Here is a 24,204-nt window from a genome sequence, read left to right as displayed (position 1 = left end):
CACCACACACACACAGACACACGGACACAGACACACACACACATAGACACACACAAATACACACACGTGCACATATGCGCACATATACACACATACATACATCCATACACACATGCACACGCACACACATACACATACACACACACACACAGCTGCACCCAAAGTGGGGACACACTCCCTAGAGGCATCAGGGAGCTCGGGATTCCATACAAATGGGCAGTGGGTTATGGCCTGAGACTGTGGGTTCGTGAGTTAAAGTGGCTGGGCTCAATGTGAGCAGAAAAGTCACCTGCCTGTCAGTTTCCACAAGGGAAAGGAGAAGGTAACGCCATGGAATACATGCTGACAAAAACCAAGTTGTGCTTTGATTCCACCTCATGCATTGTGTTTGCCTGACACATGGGTTATAGAATGGAAGGGTTTCCGTTGTGATCTGAAGGAGGCTTGAAGCACCAGGCAGACCAGCTTGCCCAGGATTGGTGGGAGATGGGAAAACAGGCATGGGAGGGGTGTGTTCCTGCACTGGCTCCCCTATCTCCCCTGAACCCTGACATGCCCCTACCCACTGTGGAACAGGCCCTGCCCACTGCCCCATGAGCATTAGCCTGAGGCCTGGCGCCAGCCCCTGGAGCTCGTCAGCTCCTGGAACTTATACGGAGTTCCTCTCTCCCACCTACCACTTCCCTCCAATCCCCGCTTGGTGGAGGCTCATCACTGGCCAGGGCTGGTTCACCTTCAAAAGCTGCATTTCCCCAAGGAGATGGGTCCTCACTGCAGGGTGAGTGACCACAACTAACTCAACAGACCCCAGTTTATAAGTACCATATGTGACATGATGACATCAGAACAGTAGGTGTCTTCTCCTGCAGGTGCAAGAGAAAAAGCTGCCACCCTCCCTCTGCATCCTCCCCTCTCTGGCCTAAACAAGCTCACATCCAAACAGCAATTCAGGATGCCTAGGAAATACTCCCATGCAATGGGCATTGATTTTTCCTTTCCTTGTTCTTAGATTTCAGGAATCATTTTACTATCTTGGGTCTACATTCTTCCCTAGCTCTTGCTACAGATACATGTGGGACACTTACAGAGAATTAATTACTAAATGCAATGTTATATAACAGATGGGTCCTGAGACATTAGTAAAAGGATATTAGTAGGAAAACTGACTACATCTTTTGAAAAAGTCTAGAGTTTGGTTAATCGTAATGCACCAATGATGATTTCTTCATTTTGATAAATGTCCCATGGTTAGGTAAGATGTTACCAGTGGGGGAAATTGAGTAAGGGGTATGTAGAAATTATGCACTATTTCTGTAACTGTTTAGTAAATCTAAAATTATTCCAAAGCATAAGTTTATCTTAAAAAAAAAAAAAGAATTAGCAAATGCATCTTCTGAGTTTACATACAGATTTCTCCTTTTTTTTTTTTTGAGACAGGGTTTTGCTCTGTCACCCAGGCTGGGGTGCAGTAGTTTGATCACAGATCACTGTAAGCTCAAACTCACAGGCTCAAGGGATCCTCCCACCTCAGCCTCCGAAGTATCTGGAACCACAGGCATGCACTACCATGCCTGGCTAAGTTTTTTATTTTTTGTAGAGATGGGGTCTTGCTATGTTGCCCAGACTGGTCTCAAACTCCTGAGCTCAAGCCATGTAGATTTCTGATCTTAGAGGTAATTGTTTAGTGTTTAACTAGGAGCTTCTGCTGGGATCAAGTCTTTAGCAGCTAAAGAAGGGCTAGCTGATGCTATGCCCCCACAGACATGAAAGATTTAAGGAATACAGTTTTGCTCCAGGAGATAGGGACTTCACAGTGCCAGTCATATCTCCCCTACTAGACTGTGGGTTATCCTGTCTTGCTCCTCCACCCCAAGACCCAAGATGCCCCAATTTACTTTCCAAACACAGGCTCCAACGTGCAGGGGATGTAGTTATCCTGGTCACTCACTGATTTCTTCCCTATGGAGATCTTGATGTAAGGATCACACTGGAGGAGGAGACAAAACACTTCTGTGAAATCATTTCCCCAACCTGTCTTTGGGGCTTCATGAGTGCCTTGCCTCTGGATGGGATGAGGGAGCAGCCATCAGGAAGTCGAGATATGGGCTGTGTCCTGCCAGGACAGGGGCCCCTCCCACATACCACACCACTCCACTTGGCCCCTGATATGGGCTTCTGGCCTTGGCTCCAGCCGTGGGAATGGGGCACCTGAGTCCTTCACACTCCCAATCTACTGCTCCATTGGGAGAGGCCGGGCCCTTATCAGAAATACAACAGTCTGCATGCATTACACACATGACAAGAGAGCTCTCTGTGACCTCTGTTTAAGTATGTGGAAAGGGAGAGGGGCGGTTAGCCTCTATCAGCCTAGGCTAGCCCAGGGAGGTCTCCCCCCATGCTTCCTGGAAGCAGCAGCACCCCTCAGCCAGTGGCCCAGCAGCTGGGGCTGCAGATTACCCAAGGTTAGTCTGGCATCAAGAAGGCTTCAAGCATATAAACCAACCCACCAGCCATGACCACACGTTGGAGGCCATCAGTGGTGCCTACGCTGAGAACTGCTCCATTCTGCCCCTTGAAAGGTGGGGCTACAGGGTGGGACAACAAGCCTCCACCCACCACCTGAAGGACACAGGCTTGGCCTAAACCTGCCTCAGGAGACAAGAGGGGACACTAGCCTCATGCCTGTAAAGGCAAATCAGGCACCACCCCTGCCTCTCTTCTTTCCTCTTTCTTTCTCTTCCCAACATTACTCTGCCTCCCACCCCTGCCACCTCCCCATAACTCCAGACTCCTTTCCTCCTTCAAATATCCCCTCTCCATCTCAAGCAATGACTAGGGGGAGACAGCTCAGGCACTTACCTTGGGCACAAAATGTAAAGAGGAGCCAAAATAGTTATCAAGATAAACAGTATTTTAATGAAATATTTTAAAAATAAAAATCAATGTCAATAGTATGTGATGAACAAAATATCAAAATGTTAAATAAAGACAGGGTGAGTGTTACCAGCATTCCCTTTTGCCTGGGGCTCTGCCATAACTAGGCAGAGCAGTCACTAAGCCTGTTCCTCTCCCCCATCACTCCTCCCCATTCACCATTGAAAGTCTCAACCTATACCTTCAGTCTTACTTATCTTTATGCTCTATTCTTGTTCTAGACACACATTAAGCAATTTTCTTTCAAACCTTTGCCTATGCTTTTGGTCCTTCTTAAAACACGATTTTCTTCTCCCTCCTGGCCTATCAAAATCTCATCTATCCTAAGAGTCCTATTCCTTCCAGGAAGTCTTCCCCACTTTCCCAAAGTTCTGTGCTGACATTGGCCTTCCCTGACCTTCCAGAGCACTTGGTCCTTAACACAACTCCATCCAGCCACCTCTCGGTTTTGTGTGTTTGTCTGTTTTCCAACCTACTATGAACTCCCTAACACAGAGTTTGTGTCCAGGTTCTATAGGCCACTTGTACCTGAGCCTGCTACTCTGGCGGAAGTGAGGGCTCTAGGAAAGTTACCTTCCCATTGGGGTCCTTGGGCTGCAGGCCAAATGCTCGGACAATGTAGATACGGACCAAGCACTCCTGCGGTCCCTGCGTGGCCAGCTGGTGGAACTGTCTTGGGGGCATGGGGATGGCTGGGTCTTCTGGGAGGGGATAAATTTTGAAGAGGCCCTGAAAAGAAGAAAGGGTGAATTTTCATTTTTATCATCATTGTTGATATGGTTCGGCTGTGTCCCCACCCGAATCTCAACTTGAATTGTATATCCCAGAATTCCCACATGTTGTGGGAGGGACCCAGAAGGAGGTAATTGAATCATGGGGCCAGTCTTTCCCATGCTATTCTTGTGATACTAAATAAGTCTCATGAGATCTGATGGGTTTATCAAGTGTTTCCGCTTTTGCTTCCTCCTCATTTTCTCTTGCCACCACCATGTAAGAATGGCCTTTCACCTCCTGCCATGATTCTGAGGCCTTGCCAGCCATGTGGAACTTTAATTAACTGTAAGTTCAATTAAACCTCTTTTTCTTCCCAGTCTTGGGTATGTCTTCATCAGCAGTGTGAAAACAGACTAATATAGTAAATTGGTACCAGGAGTGGGGTGTTGTTGAAAAGATACCCAAAAATGTGGAAGTGACTTTGGAACTGGCTAACAGGCAGAGGTTGGAACAGTTTAGAGGGCTCAGAAGAAGATGGGAAAATGTAGGAAACTATGTAACTTCCTAGAGACTTGTTGAATGGCTTTGCCCAAAATGCTGCTAGCAATATGGACAATAAAATCCAGGCTGAGGTGGTCTCAGATAGGGATGGGGAACTTGTTGGGAACTGGAGCAAAGGTGACTCTTGTTATGTTTTAGCAAAGAGACTGGTGGCATTTTGTCCCTGCCCTAGAAATTTGTGGAACTTTGAACTGGAGAGAGATGATTCAGGGTATCTGGCAGAAGAAATTTCTAAGCAGCAAAGCATTCAAAAGTTGACTTGGGTGCTGTTAAAAGTATTCTGTTTTAAAAGGAAAACAGAGCATAAACATTCAGAAAATTTGCAGCCTGATGATGTAGCAGAAAAGAAAAACCCATTTTTCTGAGAAGAAATTCAAGCCAGCTGCAGAAATTTGCACAAGTAGCAAGAAGCCTAATGTTAATCCCCAAGACCATGGGGAAAATGTCTCCAGGCCATGTCAGAGATCTTCACAGCAGCCCCTCCCATCACAGGCCCAGAGGCCCAGGAGGAAAAAGTGGTTTTGTGGGCTGGGCCCAGGGTCCTCATGCTATGTGCAGCCTAGGGACTTGGTGCCCTGTGTCCCAGCTGCTGAAAGGGGCCAATGTACAGCTTGGGCTGTGCCTTCAGAGGGTGGAATCCCCAAGCCTTGGCAGCTTCCACATGGTATTGAGCCTGTGGGCGCATGAAAATCAAGAATTGAGGTTTGGGAACCTCCGCCCAGATTTCAGAAGATGTATGGAAATACCTGGATGCCCAGGCAAAAGTTTGCTGCAGGGGTGGGCCCTTTTGGAGAACCTCTGCTAGCACAATGCAGAAGGGAAATGTGGGGGCTCTGATGCCCCATATCTGGGGCACTGCCTAATAGAGCTGTGAGAAGAGGGCCACCTTCCTCCAGACCCTAGAATGGTAGATCCACCAACAGCTTGTACCATGAACCTGGAAAAGCCTCAGACACTCAACAACAGCCCATGAAAGTAGCCAGAAGGGAGTCTGTACCCTGCAAAGCCACAGGGGCAGAGCTGCCCAAGACCATGGGAACTTACCTTTTGCATCAGCATGACCTAGATGTGAGACCTGGAGTCAAAGGAGATCATTTTGGAGCTTTAAAATTTGACTGTCCCGCTGGATTTCGGACTTGCATGGGCCCTGTAACCTTTTGGTTTGGGCCAATTTCTCCCATTTGGAATGGTTGTATTTACCCAATACCTTCACGCCCACTGCATCTATGAAGTAACTAGCTTACTTTTGATATTACAGGCTCATAGGTGGAAGGGACTTGCCTTGTCTCAGATGAGACTTTGGACTGTGGACTTTTGGGTTAATGCTGAAATGAGTTAACTTTAGGGGACTCTTAGGAAGGCATAATTGGTTTTAAAATGTGAGAACATGAGATTTGGAGGGGCCAGGGGTGGAATGATATGGTTTGGCTGCGTACCCACCCAGACCTCAACTGGAATTGTATCTCCCAGATCCCATGTGTTATGGGAGGGACCCAGGAGGAGGTAATTGAATCATAGGGGCCAATCTTTCTCATGCTATTCTCGTGATGGTGAATACGTCTCACAAGATCTGATGGGTTTATCAGGGGATTCTGCTTTTGCTTCTTCCTCATTTTCTCTTGCTGCTGCCATATAAGAACTGCCTTGTACCTCCCACCATGATTCTGAGGCCTTGCCAGCCATGTGGAACTCTAAGTTCAATTAAACCTCTTTTTCTTCCCAGTCTTGGGTGTGTCTTTATCAGCAGCATGAAAACAGACTAAAAACAAATACAATTGCCACCGACACAATCACCATCATGACCACCACTCTCATCTCTACCAGAGTCACCACCACTGAAGTCACCAAGCCCAACACCATCCCATCACCACAGTCAGATTCTGCATCAACGGCATCACCATCACCACCTCCATTACCCACATGGTCACCATTATCAGCACCAGGGTCACCACTGTAGGTATGACCCCTCCCCTTCACTTATTGCTCCAACACCATAGTCTTAGGCCCACCTGGGTTAGGGACATGTCCTTGAGGATTTACCTTAAATTCGCCAATGACAGATGGATCTTCTGTCTCCTCCTGCGTCTTGCCCCGGTACAGCTTGAAGGTGTTACAAAAGTCAGACAGGCCCTCAAAGGCCTCCACATTCTCCAGCTGTGTGTCATAGACCTGCCATGCATGGGGGTTAGAAGAGTGGAAAAGAGACAGAAAGAAAGTAGAACAGCAAAGGAAGAGGAAACAAGAGAAGGAAGGGAAACATGACAGTATGAGAGTGAACAAAGAGAGAGAAGGAAGAGAGAAGAAGAAAAGAAGGGAAGGTGACCAAAAACAAAATAAAGGAATGAAGGCAAAGAAGAGGGCAGGGTTGAAGAGGTGGAGAGGTCACAGAGGGAGCCAGGAAGGAACAGAGGAGGAGATGGACAGAAAATTCCAGGGGAAGGGAGCAAAAGGGAAGATATTTGTTCAGCTCCATTAGGGAATAGGGTTTTCTGGTTAATCAAATATTCTAAGAACCTGAGAGTCATCAGAGACATGGGCAGTACATTTTTTAAAAGAACAAGATTATGAATGAGCAAAGAGTGGACTGACGTTTTATTTGAGGACTGTGACAGATGTCTGGAAAATTAACAGGTCAGCATTTCAAGCAAAAATGTTCACATACAGGATATCCAATGACAACGGTATCAAATATCAATCCAAGTGTATCTTTGGAGCATCACTTTAAACTTGTTAGCTCAATTGATTTACTTGTCTCTTCTCAAACAGCCAATGATTATTATTTGTTGAACCAGTGTTTCAGAATTGCTTAGGATTTAATAAAGCAGCAAGCTTTTTTTTATTATGCTGATAAAATGCATCTAATAAAGAGTAACGTTAAACAGGTTAATATACATGCTAAATTGGTCATATCTGAAATCATCTTTCTAAATATTATTTCTCATTTAGGCCCAGCTCAAATTCTGTCTGTTCCTTGAAGGTCACGTTCTATCTTTTCAAATAAATATCTAATTATGCAAGTGATATAGGTTCATTATTAAAATTTAGAAAATATAAGCAAATATTTTAAAATTAATATTGTCTTAAATTCTTATTCTCAAAAATAACTAGTTATTTAATAAGCATTTGGTATATGTCCTCTTGAATATTTTCTTTATATATATAATTTTTTAACCAAAATTACGGACTCACAAGATACAAACTTGTAACTTGTTTTGTGGATGTGGGGCAGAAGTGAGGGGAGAAGCCTCACTCTGTCATCCAGGGTGGAATGCAGTGGTGCAATCATGGCTCACTGCAGCCTCGACCTCCTGGGCTCAAATAATCCTCCCCCATTAGCCTCCTGTAGCTGGGATTACAGGCATGCCACCACACTGAGCTAATTTTTCTATTTTTTTAATTTATTTTATTTTTGTAGAGACGAGTTCTGGCCATGTGGCCCAAGTTGGTCTCAAACTCCTGAACTCAAGCAATCCTCCCACTTCATCCTCCCAAAGTGCTGGGATTACAGGTGTAAGCCACTGTGCCTGGCCTGTAACTTGTTTTTTAGCCTAATGATGTACCATGAAAATCTTTACAAGGTCAAAATATATACTTCTATAATACTCTTCCTTCCTAATGGCAATATGATATTCAATTTTATAAACGTATCACAAGATATGATGAACATTTAGTTTTGCAGTTTTTCAATATTATTATTTTTATTTTCTGCAGAGACAGGGTCTCCCTATGTTGCCTAGGCTGGTCTCCAACTCCTGGCCTCAAGCAATCCTCCCACCTCGGCCTCCCAAAGTACAGGGATTCCCGGCATGAGCCACCAGACCCAGCCATCAATATTATTTTTTAAAACAACTTACAGGGTAGTTTTAAAAACTCCTATCCAAGTGTTTTGTGCACTTGTTTAAATTCATCTTTATTATAAGCTCCTAGAAAAAGAATTCCTGGACAAGGAGTATGCACATTTTAAGACCTCTGATGTGCACAAATTGCTCTCTGGAAAAATTGTATGGATTTATACTCTCCTAACTACAGTGTTCAAGTGTGCCCACACTCCCAGCCTTTCACATCAGAGTACACTTTCACCCTTTTTTAACTTTGTTAATTTGATAGATGGAAGATAGTATGCTGAATTTTAAATTGCATTTATTTAATAGAGATAATAATAATAGAGAAACTTGCATGGGTTTATCAGTCATTTGTATTTCTTCTGCTCATCCTTGTCATTTGTACATTTTCCATCTGTTGGTGTTTGTTTTCTGTTCTGTGGTGATTTGAGAGACTTCTCGGTATATAAAGAATATTAAACTTCAGTCTATCAAATATTTGTCCCAGTCTGTCACTTGCCTTTCAGTTATGTTTATGTTATATTCATGATATTTTTATTTATGGTATGTTTATGTTTGTGTTTATGTCATATTTATGGTTATGTTTATCTCATGTTTATATTTATAATTTTTTAGCCATACTAGAAATTTCTAGATCATCTCATCTAAAGATCTTTTTCTTTATAGCGTCTGCCTCTCAAATTATACTTACCATATTTCATAGAAAGATTATTCAATACTCAATTCAATTTGGTACCCAGCATGAGGCAAGAATTTAATTTATTTTTTGCTAAATGGTTAGGCAACTATCTAAGCATCATATTTGTTTAAACTTCTCCCTTTCCCATGACTTGTGTCATATGCCAAAGGCTCACGCCTCCTTTCGTTTGTTTGTGATCTCTGCTCTATTGATCTGTGCATTTTTTCACCAATACCATGTTTTAATCACTGTGCCTTCATAACCTGTTTCGTTATCTGATGTTCCTCCAGATGAAATTTTAAAACATTAAGTTCCATTCTCAACAAAATGTTTCTTTGGAATTTTTGTTAGGCTTGCATTAAACTTAAAACTAATTTTCAATAGGGGAATTGATATCTTTATAGTATTAACATTTTAATACAGGAACATGATCTGATTCTCAACTTACACAAGACTTTTACTACTTATAGGCATCTTCATACAGAGCCTACGTGTTTATTGTTGAGTTTATTCCTCATGAAGCTTGTTTTGTCGGTATTACGAATGTGAATTTTTCTTCCGCTAGATTTTCTGAATAGTTGCTGCCATCTTACTGGGTTCTCCTGATGGTCCTACTAATTTTTCAGCTGGTTCTCTTCAGGTGGTAAGCAAGTCAGTCAGACACAGGGATAATTTTGTCTTCTCCTTTCTAAAATGAACGACCCGTTTCTTTTTGTTGACATTGAAATGGTGAGAAGATACGGACCAATGTGAGTGACAACATGAACGCGATCATGGTGAGTCTTGTCTTGACTTTGTGAAAGGACAGCCCTAGTGTTCACTCAGTACCTTAACGTAAATTGAGTCACAGAGTGCTTCAATAATCTATAGTCATTAAGCCATGGACTCTCTCCCCAGACAAATGCACTTAGGAACATTCGTGAGAAATACAAGTTCAATTTCTACAGTAAAGAAACCTTCTGACGTCATGAAGTTGGATGTTGGCTGTTGGCTTGAGAGATGTTCTTTTTAACATTAAGGAAACTCCTATTTCCAATATGTTACTTGATCTTATAAATCATCAATAGATATTAAACTTTATTGAATGCTTTTCAGCACCAACTGAAATAATCTTTGCTAATGTTGCCTACTGATATGATTAATACTGTTCATGATTTCCTAATGTTGAACTTTTTATATTCCTGGAATGAAGAAAATTCAGTTATCATGACATTATTTTAATATTAGTTAGATTTCATTTGCTATCATTTCTCTAACATTTTTCATACATATTCACGTCATAAATGATACTTATACATATGGCTGGACTTTACCAGATTTTGGTGGTAAGGTAATTCTAGCTCTATAAAAATCGAGGTTTTCTACATTTTAATATTTTCTCTGCTGTGAAATAGCATATATAGCACAGGAATTATTAATCGTTTGAAAATTTAGGAAATTTACTTTATAATTCCCTGGCTCCAGCTCTCTCTTTGAAGGTAATTCTTTGATAATTTTCCTGTTCCTTTCATATTTTTTGCTGCTTCTTGAGATAGTTCTGTTTCTCTTTTCCTTCACATTATCTCATTTTAAGGAGATTTTCAAATCTATTAACATAGAAATATACTTAGAATTTTTCTAAAATTCCTAACTCCCAATTATCTCTGCTGTTATGTCCCTGTTTTCATTATGGATTTTGGCTTGGTTTTCTACACTTCTCTAGAGTAGACTAGCTGAAGATTTATCTATTTTAGTTGATTCATTCCAATCAAAGTGCCAATTGTCTGATTTTTTTTCAATTCAATTCTACAACTTTCTCTTTTCTAATTTTTTCTGCTTTTCCTTTTTCTCTTTTGTCCTGCTGTTTTAAGGACTTTTCATTATCATTATTCTAACTTCTTGAATTGAAGTTTTATTTACTCCCTTTTTCCAGATAATGAAAATATTTACTCATATGAAATTGCCTCTGCTCACTAATGTCTTGGCATTGCCTCATTTGTTTTGATACATTTTCATTTTCATTTTCCTGGCATTCTGTAATTACAGTTTTATCTTTATTATTTGATCCCAGAGTTAGATACTTAGTTTTCTTTTTTTATAATTAACATAATTTCTTAAGGCCACATATTTCCTCCAAATGCTGCTCTGACTATAACCAGTAAGTTCTAATATGTAGTGTTTAATCACTGTTTCCTAGATGTTCTGTGATTTCTGTTAATATTTTCTCCTTCACCCAAGAATTATTAAAACAGAGGGATTTTTATTCTTTAATTTTCCAGGTAGAAGAGGCCTTTTGGGCTTTTGATCTTGTTACAAATTTCTTATTTTATTGCATTACAATCAGAAAATGTTGTCTGTGGTATTGTCACTTTCTGAAGTGTATTAAAGTTTTCTTCATGGCCTCTTACATGGTCAATTGTAGTAAAAGTGCCACATGTGTAGTCTTTATTTTCAGGCTACTGGGTTAAATCAGGTTACTAATCATGCCAAGCCTTCTACATCCTCTTCTTCTTTTTTTTTTTTTGAGATGGGGTCTTGCTCTGTCACCCAGGCTGGAATGCAGTGGCACCATCTTGGCTCACTGCAACCTCTACCTCCCAGGTTCAAGCGATTCTCCTATCTCAGCCTCCTGAGTAGCTGGGATTTCAGGCACACGCCACCACGCCTGACTAATTTTTGTATTTTCTGTAGAGACAGAGTTTCGCTATGTTGACCAGGTTGGTCTCGAACTCCTGACCCCAAGTGATCCATCCGCTTCGGCCTCTCAAAGTGCTGGGATTACAGGCTTGAGCTACCGCACTTGGCCTCCTCTGACATTTTTGTCTCCTTGATCTGACATGAACTGAGAGAAGGGAATTAAATCTCCCCCTACCAATAGAAACAGTGTGTTTCTATTGCTTCTCACATCTCCTGTAAGTTGTGTTTTGTAAGTATTGACATTGTATTATTTAGTATATAGATATTCTCATAAGTGTCATATCTTGGAATTATACCATTCAGCATTATAAAGTGTCATCCTTTGTCTCATTTAATTTTAGGAACCTGAATACCCTCTCATCTAATATTAAGATTATGACTTCTGCTGTCATTTCATTTGCATTTGCCTGGCACACATTTTCTTAATCTTATTTTCAAACTTTATCAGTCTTTTCATTTGAGAGTTAGACTTTGCTTTGAGATCTGATTTACATTTTGTAATTAGTAAGTGACGGATGGTCCACTTTCTGTGTGTGGGAAGGAGGGGAGTGGTGCATGTGTACAGTTCTTCTGATAGCTGGAATGATCTCAGCTTCTGTTCTAGTATTATTATACATTTATATCTTCTGATAATACTTAGCCCTCTATGTCTTTAGGCATAGTATTTATGGGGTCCCTACTGTAGCAATAATAAAGTAATCCAATTTTATCTCCCTCCTTCTCCCTATCACCCAGTTTTAGAAAACAATATCTTCCTTAACATTTACCTTTGTACTATTTGCTTTATCTTGCTTCTATGCCAATTATGGGACTTGCCAATTTCAAATAATAGCTGTCCACTGTATTTATTTTATCATATGGCAATCATTGTCCTTACTCTGTATTCCATACTCTTTTGTCCTTCTCCACCTAATTTTTGTCAGTTTTATCATGTCTACATTTTCAGTATATATGATATTTACATTCTTACCTATTACCTTAACCCTTCCATTTGTTTTCATTTTGGTTCTAAGGTAAAATATGACCATATTCACTCTTTTTTTTTCTTTTTTTGGAGACAAGGTCTTGCTCTATTATCCAGGCTAGAGTACAGTGGTGCAATCACAGCTCACTGCAGCCTCTAACTACAACCAGTCCTTCTGTTGTGGTTTCTCCAGATAACTTCCCAGTTAGTTGAAGTTCACCCCCTAGGAGTTCCTCTAAGACAGGCTCATTAGAACCATATTACCCCAGTTCCTGAATATGTATAAGTGGTTATCTGTAGCCTTTATGCTTGGAGGGGAGCTTGGCTGAACATGTAATCCTCAGGTCACCCTGTCTTTCTTTGATGATCTTATATCAGTATGTTATTGTCTTTGGATATTGAATGCTGTTATGAGAAAATGGAAGCTACCTTGATTTGGTTCCTATTTTAAATGACTTAATGTTGCTTTTTTCTTTTCAAGGAGTGGGGAGGAGGTATGACTACCCAAAGAATTATTTCTTTATCTCTAAAGTACAATAATTATATTAGAATATGTCTCAGATTGACCAATTTTTGTCAGTTTTCCTGACACACCATGAACTTTTCAATATGTGTATTCATTTCTTTCATTTCAATAAGGTTTTATCAAACCATAAGGGTTTTTGTTTTTGGGGGGTTTTTTTTACTGTTTTGGTTGTCTTCCTCAGAGACTCCAATTATGCAAATGTTAGGTCTCCTTTCCCTGACGTCTATATCTGTCATTTTTCTCTTTGTTCCTTTATAACTTTTTCATTTTCGTTTGCTTACTTTTATAGTTTCTGTCCTCTGTGCCCTTGGTTGTGTTTTCCATGTGGCCATTCTGCCCTGTGCTCCTTCCAACTTCACGTTTTCATCTCTTTCTTTCCTGAGTCCTGCTGGCTCAAAGTTTATCACTCATCTTATCAGTCCTTGACTTCTTTCATTTTTGCTTTACATTCTGACTGCCCGTTTCGAAAAGGTTCACAGCAAAGCATTTCATATCATCTGCTCCTTGGCAAAATTTTTCAAGTAGGTATATGTCCTCTTCTATTGATAAGTTTTAATTTTGATTTTCTTTTCTTTTTTGCAGGATTTTTGAATTCAGGTTACACCATTTTTTCAAAATTATTTCTCACTGAATGAGTTGAATTTTCCCAGTCCAGCTACTTCCTTTGCTCCCACCACAAAGGCAGACTGCTTCCTGTAAATATGGCTCATTTATATAATTCTTGTTTGTGTAGCTCTACCTCTGCTTCTCTGAATCAAACTAGGTCTAAAAGGCTTCTGTCATCAGCTTCAACCTGTCTCCAAAGTTTCCATATCCACGGTTATAAACAAAGGATATAACATTTATATTTCATGGTGAAACCTCACTTTCAGGAACTGTATTTTGAAACTACTATGAATATTTTCAAACACACACAAAAGTAAAGAGAAAAGATAATAAACCCCCATGGAACCATTATCTGTCCTAAATAATTATCAACATTCTTCCATTAGAAAGTATATTTTTGTTAGGGCTTTCTGAGATCTGCTACCACTCTGATCTTACAACATTCTGCATGTATCTTCTCTTTATTTACTGCTGAGTGGCCTCTAACCAATTTCAGTTGTCTTTGAGCAGCCCTTACATATATTTTGAAGTTTGTGGCTTCTATTTGTTTCCAACTTTTCTGAAAATGGATTTTGTGGGTTTGAATGGTTTCCAAGAGAAAAGGGGGAAAATGCTGACTTATGCAGCCATGTTCATACTGGAAGTCCCAATAAAATATTTTTTAAATTTCTAAGTGGTTGAATTTTTTTGTTTAAACTTTTGTTATTAATTTCTTATTTTATTGCATTATAATCTGTCTTGTAAGATTTCTGCTTTTGGTAACTTACTACAAAACTAATATGTGATCAAATTTTGTAAGTATTTGCTGAGCATCAGGAAAAAATGTATTCTCCATTTTTTATTATTTTTATTCTCTATTTTAAAGCTATAATTTTAACTTCACGTAGCTTAGAAAACATTTACCTTGTTATTCAGATCTTTTATCTTCTTATTTATTTGTTGTCTGCTTGATGAGTTAAGGAAAATGGTGTAATGAAATCCCCACTGCAACTTTAATTCCTGTCATTTTGTGCTTTTATCTGTGTGAGATATTAGTTTATATATTCTTATCCATTTTTGCTTTAAGTATTTCTAAGCTTTACTATTCTATGCATAAATATTTGAGGGTCTTTTCATTGAAATGTACACCTTTCATTTATATGAAACACTCTATTTTGCTTCCTTTGCTCTTTACTTTAAATTCTGTTTTCCTTTGGTTTACACTTACCTTGTTTGCTAAAATATTGTTTTCCGAAATATTTATTTTTTAGCCATCCTAAGTTGTATTGTTTTAGATGTGTCTTTTAAAGACAGTACAATGAATTTTGACTTTTGATACAGCCTAAGAGCCCTTATCACTTAATGGGAGAGTTTAGTCCGTCTTTATTAATTAGGAGCGTGAAGATGTTTTGTTCTTTCTCTACTATGTGTTTTCTGTGATTTCTGTTTTTAATGTTTTCTTGTTGTATCTTCTGTTCCTATATTTTTCTATGTAGATTAGGAGTTGTTTCATCCCCCTATGCTAGTGATTTCTAAAATCTGTTTTCCTGTACCCACTGTGTGCTCCATTCTCTCCATAATGTGGCAGGCTATTTTCTTTTCTTTTCTTTTTTTTGAGACGGAGTCTCGCTCTGTCGCCCAGGCTGGAGTGCAGTGGCCGGATCTCAGCTCACTGCAAGCTCCGCCTCCCGGGTTCACGCCATTCTCCTGCCTCAGCCTCCCGAGTAGCTGGGACTACAGGCGCCCGCCAGGTCGCCCGGCTAGTTTTTTTTGTATTTTAGTAGAGACGGGGTTTCACCATGTTAGCCAGGATGGTCTTGATCTCCTGACCTCGTGATCCGCCCGTCTCGGCCTCCCAAAGTGCTGGGATTACAGGCTTGAGCCACCGCGCCCGGCCGGCAGGCTATTTTTCAAAGACCCATGTTGGTGATGGTGGTTTTCTTCCATTTACTTATCTTTAAAGAACCAGCGTTTCTTCCAGGTCTAGTTTTCCCCCAGAAATAGTTTGAATGCATTTTGCTTTGGACAGCCTATTTTCACTTGGATGCTGTCAGAGACCTCCTCCAAGAGGTCAAGCGGGAGGGCTGGGTGCCAATTCAGCATCTGCACCTGAGGGAGCAGTGAGGGGCCAGGGCCATGGGCCATGGGCCATGGGCCACCCTGACAGGAGTCCTCATTCTTGCTTGGGTTGTCTAACTTTTTGGCAAGGCCACAGGACCACATGCCAGACCTAATGTGTCAGACCTTCTTCCTGGTACACAAATAGTTCTGTCTCTTTGCCCAACCTCACACACCCAACTACCAAGTCGAGAAAGAACTTGCTGCCTGAGGATCGCGGCTGCTGCTGCCTGTGCCTCATCTCTGAGCAGCCAGGTCTCCAGGCACAATTCACCAGGCAGGCCCATAGAGCAGAGACAACTTTTGCCGCCTGGTGAAACTGCCCTCCAGACTGCCTAGCAGAGGCTCTGCGCCAAAAGAATCACCTGAAAGCCCAGGCCACCTGCTACCCTGACAAGGGTAGCAACTCTCTCTCATCCAGTCCCTTTCAAAGGGCTCTTGGGTCCTTTTTTATGTGTCTAACAGCCTACGCCCACCTCTCATTTTCTCCTCTCCAAGCCTGGGAGGTAATTGCGGGGTACAGTCTCCCCCATTTATAATCCAGAAGTAGTGTTGCCAGATTTAGTAAGTGAAAATACACAATTCCCAGTTAAATCTGAATTTGAAATAAATAACTGATACAGAACAGGGTCTGGGAAGTGCTCGGTAGGGGACGATGGGGTCCCGGGCGAGGGCTTCACCCCTGGGCCTGTGCCCACAGACCTAGGGAGGACAGGCATTTCTGTTTTCCTGTGCAAATGTTGCCTTTCCCAAGACCATACTGGCCTGCCACACCCCCATCCTGTGCCTATAAAAACCCCGAGACCCTAGCGGGCAGGAACACAAGTTGCTGGACATCGAGAGGAACACACCAGCGGAGGAACACAGGAGCGATGGGATGTCAAGAAGGACCCACTGGCGTGTCAAGAAGGACCCACTGGCGTAGGAGCACACCAACAGTCCCCAGCAGGGCGGCAGGCTATCGACCGGCGGAACAACGCGGAGTTTGGCCCGGGTGGTGGGAAAAGAGTCCAAGCCGCTGAGCAGCACGACTCCGGGGGAACACCACCTTCCCACTCCATCTCCCTTCTGGCTCCCCAGTCTGCTGAGAGCTACTTCCACCCAATAAAACCTTGCACTCAATCTCCAAGCCCACGTGTGATCCAATTCTTTCAGTACACCAAGGCAAGAAACCCCGGGATACAGAAAGCCCTCTGTCCTCGCGATAAGGCAAGGGTCTAATTGAGCTAACACAAGCCGCCTACAGATGGCTAAGCTGAAATAGCATTCTGTAACACACGCCCACTGGGGCCTCAGCTGTAAACATTCACCCCTGGACACTGCTGTGGAGTGGGAGCCCCACAACCTGCCCATCTGCATGCTCCCCTAGAGGTTTGAGCAGCAGGGCACCGAAGAAGCCAGCCACACCCCCATTGCACGTCTTGTGAGGGGGATAAGGGAACTTTTCCTGTTTCATAACCAGTAATTTTAAAATAAATACGCCCCGTGCAATACTTGAAGCATGTTGATATTTAAAAACTACTCATTGTTAATCTGAAATTCAAATGCGGCTGGGCATCCTGAATTTTGACTGGCAACCCTAGCAGGGAGATCATGCAACTCCTTTAAGGAGTAATTTCTGAGTCACCTCTGATTATCTTCTTTAAAAGTAGTCCACTTTTTCAAAGCATAATTATATTTGTATAATTTCCTCAAAATACCACAATTTGACTCACTCATTTCTGGTTTTTTCCACAGAAACAGGGTTTCCCATATTTTCAGATTTGTAGGTAATTTTCTGACCCAATTGTAGGAGTTAGGGGTCAGGAGTACATTCTCAAACTGATGCTCTTTATTTTAACACAAATTTTCTGTTATAGAAAAGTTCAAATAACACTGAAAGACATGGAATAGGACAACAAATCCCTGCCTACCCATCTCCAAGCTTTAACAATTTTCAATGTCATGCAATATTAATAATGTTGACTATTTTGAAAATCAGTCAGGGGGGCCACCCTGTTTTGGGTGGTGGCGGGGAAGCTGGGGCATGTTAACACTGATCATTTCACCTCTAAACACTTCTGTATTTTTCAGCATTCTCCGGGGAATACTGTCTTGGTTATCCCAGCCCACACTCGCTTCAGGCTGTAAATCAGTGGGTGGTTTTCTCACCCAGCTGGTCTAGTAGCATTCATCACCCTCAGACACCGAATGAGGAGGCAAATGCAAACAGATCTACTGCACGAGCTCTCTTTCTGTTGTGTCTCCCACTGCCCAGCACACACACACACACACACACACACACACACACACACACACACAGAGCGACCATCAGAATGAAGAGAGGCCTTACCTTCAGGGTGTCAAAATCCTTCTCCAAGTAGGAGCCGCACTTTTCCCTCTCCCCTATGGAGGCAAAGAATTTGCTCCACCAATCGATAAACTCTTCCTCCTGAGTGGGTAGAAAGAAAAAGACCATTTCAGAAACAGGACTTGCCAAGGAGCGTCCTTCAGAGTTGGAAACCCTCCCTCTGCTGCTGGGCTGCTCTGGACCACAAGGCTTTCCTAGGGGTGATTTGGGGGAGCAGAGAGAGGAAACCTCTGTTTCTCCAGGGGCAAAGACTGCAGACTGAGGAAGAAGTTTCAGCATTTGGTTGGTGTTGAGAAGCGGAGGCTCTAGCCCTGGCTCTGCCCACCAAGCATGTGTGTTTCTGTCAAACTCCCCAGCCTCCCTTTTCCTTTCTGTGAAGTGGGCATAAGCATCTTTGTAGTTCCTGCATCACAGGGACCCAACACACTGAGACCAAAATCAGAAGGTACATAGGGTAACTCTTAGGGGAAAATGTCAATAATGTTTTATTTATGAATAAAATGCAGGAGACCCAGGAAAATTCAGACCCAAAAGAGTTTTATCTATTCTGCCCACCCGTCTCCCCACCCAGGCAATAAAGGAAGCATTGGAAATCAGCACTTAGCCTCCCCAAGGTCAGATCAAGGTCAGATCAAGGCAGAGTCCCTGAAAATCAATTAATACTAAGTACCCTTTATTCCACAGACACTGCTAAATGTGAGGTATCAGGTGAGAAGAAAGGAAGTGTGTGACAGCACATTTTCTGTGTGACACCTGCATCCTTCCTCCAGTCACTCTTATTTGCAGGAAAAGGTGAACAGGACTGTTGTGGCAAATCCTGACCTCCCCACCTTTTAACTCCTCCTATACACGGTGTGTCTGCAGGCCCTCTTAGCTCTGGTGTCTAGAATATTCCTTCAGCTGTGTCCTGTCTCAGGGGGCAGGGTGTCCTGTCACCTAGAGGGTCACCAAGCTCCCTGAAAGTGGGATGGTCAGTCCACCCCAAAAGCTCACCAAGGTCTCATCACTCAGTCTGTGCCCATCTGTACCATTAGAGCTCATCTGGTTTAGTGGGAAGGGCCAAGTACACGGCGTCAGGAGCTCATTCTCGAACTCGCCTTCCTCCTCTGTATGAGAAGGTAAGCTAGAAGATCTCCCAGGAGCCTGCTCTGATTCTCCACCAGGAACTGAATATCTATCACAGAGTTTCTGAAAATGCTCGTGGCCCCTTCAAACTAAAGCCAAGTGCTCCGAGCTCTGGCTTACCAAGGGCAAACACAAGCTGGAGCCCGGTCAAGGGTTCCTGAACAGGCACCCTGGGGAGAGGGTAGGATGAGGTTCTTGAGTCTCCACCCATCCTGGAAGTGTGGTCCTAACACCCCTTGTGTGGCCAGGTGGTCTCCAGACACACCACACAGGGAATGTGTACCAGAGTGAGGCTGAATCTGCAGCCAGGCCCTACCAGACGACCCACTTACCTGGAGGGTCTTCTGCAGCCAGGAGAGAGGAAACAAGGTCAGGTGGGGTAGGGTACAGCATGGCAGAGCTTTCTGACTTATAACCACTCTAGAAAAAGCTACCTTAGAGCAAGGCAGACCCAAGCCTTGATGTTTGAAGTTCCATTTAAAGAAAAAGATGCGATGGGTGACACACATATACAGATATACATATCAAACTCACAGGATAAACCACACGCAGAAGAACAGACTTACACAGTCATGTCCAAGAGAGATGTGCATGCTAAAACACACATACGCCCCCACAGAAACACACAACGGCACATACTGGCACACAAGCAAACATGGACACTTAGGTAGAAATGGTTAGAATGGAATCCAATTTAGCTGTTGAGTGCCCCTAAATCTTTGTTTTTCTTTCCCAGCCCAAATACTTAAAGGTTTGAGTGTATAACTCAGGCCCAGAGTCAGGCACAGACAGACAACCAACCAGTGAGTTCTGTACAAAGAAAAGACAGGAACAAGAATTGTGGGGAAGGTATCACACTTCCCTCAATCCTGAATAACCAAGTAAATTTCCAAAGGAGTCAGAGACAGATAGTCTGAATAATACCATTAACAGTGACAACTAAATAGACAAACATGTACACTAAAAACAGAAGATATACCTTCTTTTCCAGCACCTTTGGAGCACTTAGAAAAAAATAAAAAAGCCACAAAGCAAATCTCAGTAAAGTCCCAGAAATAAAACCACTATCAGTCACATTTTCTGACCATACTGCAGTAAACTACAAAAATGAGAAATTTTAAATAAAATACTAACCTTTTGGAAATTTAAAGGCATATGCTTAAAGCCTACCTGGTCAAAGAGAAAACGAAAACTAAAATCTCGGATACTCAGGAAATACCAACAATAGGAGATACATGTCCCAAAATGTATGGGTTGTAGCTAAGCCTGTATTCAAAAAAAAATTTATCTTAAGTGTTTTCACTTTTATACAAAAAAAAAGAAAATAAATTACCTGATAATTCAAGAAATTGGAAAAGGCAGAAAGACCAAAGAAAATTATAAATAGAAATGAATATATTAGAAAAGAGGATATTACAATTGATCATTAAAACCCAGAGCAAGATTTCAAAAGACCATTAAAATAGATAAACGTTTATCAAATCTAATTTTATAAGTAGATATACTATTAGGAATGAGAAAATCAAATAAAAGATATTATTGGAGACAATGAAAATATTAAGAGGTTTACGAGGCTGAAACCAACGACAAAATCTTAGAAAATGTAGATGAAGTGAATGATTTTCTAGGAAAATAAAAATTTTCAAAATTGATTCAAAAGTAGTAGAAAACATGGAGAGATCAATAACCTTAAAAGAAAGTGGAAAAGATCTCAATGAACTACTTCCAAAAAAAGACATGAGGCCAAGATCATTTCTCAGGGGAAAAATTCTATGTTTCAAAGAATAAATCATTCTTTGTTCCACAGTATAGAAAAAGACAAAAGTTTTTACATTCGTTTATGAAGCAAAGTTTGACAAAGCAACACACACACACACACACACACACACACACACACACACACACGGATTAATCTCATTCCTGAAGAGAGACATAAAGATCCTAAATAAAACACTAACAAACAGATGGCAGCACTCAATCTGGCGTGGTCAAGCTGGGTTATTCCAGAATACAAGAGTGGCTCAGCATCAGTGAGTCAGGAGAGGAAACCCTACAGGATCATCTACAGCAGAGGTCTGAAAACAATGGCCTACTGGCTGGCTACCTAGTTTCGTAATTTAAATATCAATATCTTCTATAGCAGCTTTCAGCTACAATTGCAGAGTTGAGTCATTGCAACAAAGACCTCATGACCCCCAAGACTAATATACTTACTATCTGACCCTTTAAAAAAAATTTGCCAGCCCCTAGTTTATAAGATGCAAAACAAAAACAAACAAACAAAAAATGGACATTTAAGAAGCTAGAATTTTTCATTTATTCTCAAATGAGCCTCTCAGTGAATTAAAAGGAAGCTTTCTTAGCATTATAAAGAATATTTTAAAGCAATAGTCAGCATTGTGTTTGACAGTATCAGGCTTTCTCCCTTCTGGGCTTTTGCACATATAGGTGCCTCTGCCAATAATTTTCGTGTGACATAGACATAAAGAAGCAGTAAAGCAGGGTGGGTGAAGCCAGGACCCAGGAGCTAGACTGCCAGTGTTCAAATCCTGCCACACTCAGTGGTGTGACACTGGGTCACTACTTAACCTCTCTTGGACTCAATTATCTATAATGGAAAAACAATAGTGTCAATTTGACAGTTATTGTGAGGAATCAATGAGTCAATATCGAGAGAGTGCTCAAAACTGTGCCTAGCACATAAATGCAGTATAAGTGTTTCTTGCTCTCACTGATAATGGTAATATTGCTGTTGCTGCATGGACCTGGTTAGCTTCTTGGCCAAGAGCTAATCTCCTACAAACTGCTGGTGGGCACGGATGGCCACTATCATTCCAGAATGCAAATCGGCTGCACATTTCCTTAGCCTAAAAGAACATGCACTTTGACACAGGAATCTTATTCCAGAATTCTATGCAAAGAAAGTAATCATGGGTATGCATAAAGATTTTACTTCATTTAAAACAGTGAAAAATTGGAAGCAACTTAAGTATCCAACAATAAGGAACTGTTTGGATAAACAGTACATCCATATGATTAAACATTACACAACCTAAAAAGCGATGCTGGGAAAATATATTTACTGACATGAAAAATTACTCACAACTGATGAGATTTATAAAGGGCTAAAAAATAATGTGATCTCATTTTAACAAAAGGACTAAACCCCAAATGTTCATAGTGGTACTCTGAATGGTAAAATTGTACATGTTTTATTCCTTTTATTTTGTATATAACTCAAAAATTTCTAATTCTTCATTGTATGCAAGTATTCCTTGCATAGATTTAGAAATTAAAAAATTTTAAATAAAGAACAACAGCAAGATGCTTCAAAACACACTACCAATAAAGTGAAAAGACAACGCACAGAATGGGAGAAAACATTTGCAAATCATATATTTGATAAGGGATTTGTATCCAGAGTATATAGAGAACTCACAACTCAACAATAAAAAAAAAAAACATCCAGTTTTAAAACGGGCAATGGATTGAAGTTGACTTTCCCCAGAGAAAATATACAAATGGCCAATAGCACATGGAAAGATGCTCCACATCATTAGACATCACAGAAATGCAAATCAACACCTCAGTGAGAAACCACTTCTCACCTGCTAGAATGGCTATCATCATAAAGTCAGATAATAAGTGTTGGTGAAGATACGGAGAAATTGGAACCCTCGTACACTGCTGGTGAGGACATAAAGTGTTGCAGGCACTTTGAAAAACCGTTTGGCAGTTCCTCAAAACATTAAACATAGAGTTGCCATATGGCCTAGCAATTCCATTCCTAGGTATATATCCAAGAGAAATGAAAACTTATGTCTACACAAAAACTTGTACATGAATGTTCAAAGCAGCATTATTCATAATAGCTAAAGGGTAGAAAGACCCAAATATGAATCAACTGATGAATGGATAAAGAAAATGTGATATATCCTTACACTGGCACATTATTTGGTAATAAAAAGGCAATGAAGAACTGATACATGTTATGACATAGATGAACCTAGAAAACCTTATGCTAAGTGAAAGAATTTAATCACAAAAGACCATGTACTGTAGGATTCCATTTATATGAAGTTCCAGAATAGGCAAATATATAGAAACAAAAAATATTTAGTGGTTGCCAGGGGCTGGGAATGGTTGGGAGGGACTGCTCACTCCTTAGCCTCTCTAGGACTCCATTTATCTAATCGGTAATGGAAAAATAGTATAAATTTGACAGTTATGAGGAATAAATGCTCTTCGGTACTTTTTTTTGTGGTTATAAGGATATTCTAAAATGGATTATGGTCATGGTTGCACAACTCTGTTAATATACTACAAACCATTAAATTGTACACTTTAAATAAGAACCTGTATTCACATGGATTATCTCAATAAAGTTGCTAAAATTAAAAAGAACAAATGATCAAATACAACCATATAACATCAAACAAAAGAATAAAAGCAGGAATCTCAAGTGTTTCTTTCTAAGGAAATAAGAGTTCAATTTTTTTTTAATAGAACAAGTTATTTACCACCAACGGGACCTAAATCTTACCACGCTCTGTTTTCCCCAAGTTCCCCTCTTGGCTACAATTCCCTCTTCCTTCAAAGTTCCAGGTGATGTCTGGTGGTTGCTGTTCCCCAGCAGACTCACAGCTGCTGAGACGAATGGCCTGTGACCTTCCTCCCAGCCACGCCAGCTGGCTGGCTGCTCAGTGACTTTTGCCCCCATTTTCTTCCTACATCCCACAGGTAAACCCTCTTCTAATCAATCACTCACACCTTTAACAGAAATTATGCATGTGACAGAATCATGATTTACATATTAACTAATCTTTTCTTGGTCCTACAATGCTTTCTTTACCCCCTCGCCCTTTCCTTCTCCTAAACTCCTTGTGCCTCTCTTGTTCCATTTTACTTCTGGCCAACGCCACCTGGGGTTAAATCCAGCTCTTCTCCACTTCGCATCAGGTCCCCACAACCAAATGTGGCTGAAGAAAACCATGAAACTAGCTGCTGGGTCTCACACCAAGTTCCTGGCACAGCTTCAAGGAGCCCCCATGCCACCCAGCACCCCATCTCACTTCCCTGGCCCTTTACTCACCCCTTCTCTTGATACCACCTGCCACACTTGCCCTCTCC

The 24,204-nt window shown here is 41.3% G+C and overlaps 1 protein-coding gene across 17 annotated transcripts in view; it reads right to left on the bottom strand.

Moving 5' to 3' along the window:
• Positions 1-24,204, bottom strand: part of DYSF (dysferlin) — a 236,488-nt gene that overhangs the window by 23,857 nt on the left and 188,427 nt on the right. For all 17 annotated transcript variants that reach the window (XM_017877594.1, XM_017877596.1, XM_017877598.1 and 14 more), the window contains 4 exons: positions 17,932-18,030; positions 6,250-6,378; positions 3,508-3,663; positions 1,896-1,987 (listed from right to left, as the gene is read on the bottom strand). In XM_017877594.1, the coding sequence (XP_017733083.1) occupies positions 1,896-1,987; positions 3,508-3,663; positions 6,250-6,378; positions 17,932-18,030 (476 nt within the window). The remainder of the gene's footprint in view (positions 1-1,895; positions 1,988-3,507; positions 3,664-6,249; positions 6,379-17,931; positions 18,031-24,204) is intronic.

This window comes from Rhinopithecus bieti, unplaced genomic scaffold (genome assembly GCF_001698545.2).
Source record: "Rhinopithecus bieti isolate Rb0 unplaced genomic scaffold, ASM169854v2 scaffold_10706, whole genome shotgun sequence".
Lineage (NCBI taxonomy): Eukaryota > Metazoa > Chordata > Mammalia > Primates > Cercopithecidae > Rhinopithecus > Rhinopithecus bieti.
Note: the sequence above shows the minus strand (reverse complement) of the source record. Positions and strands in the feature narration are given on the sequence as shown.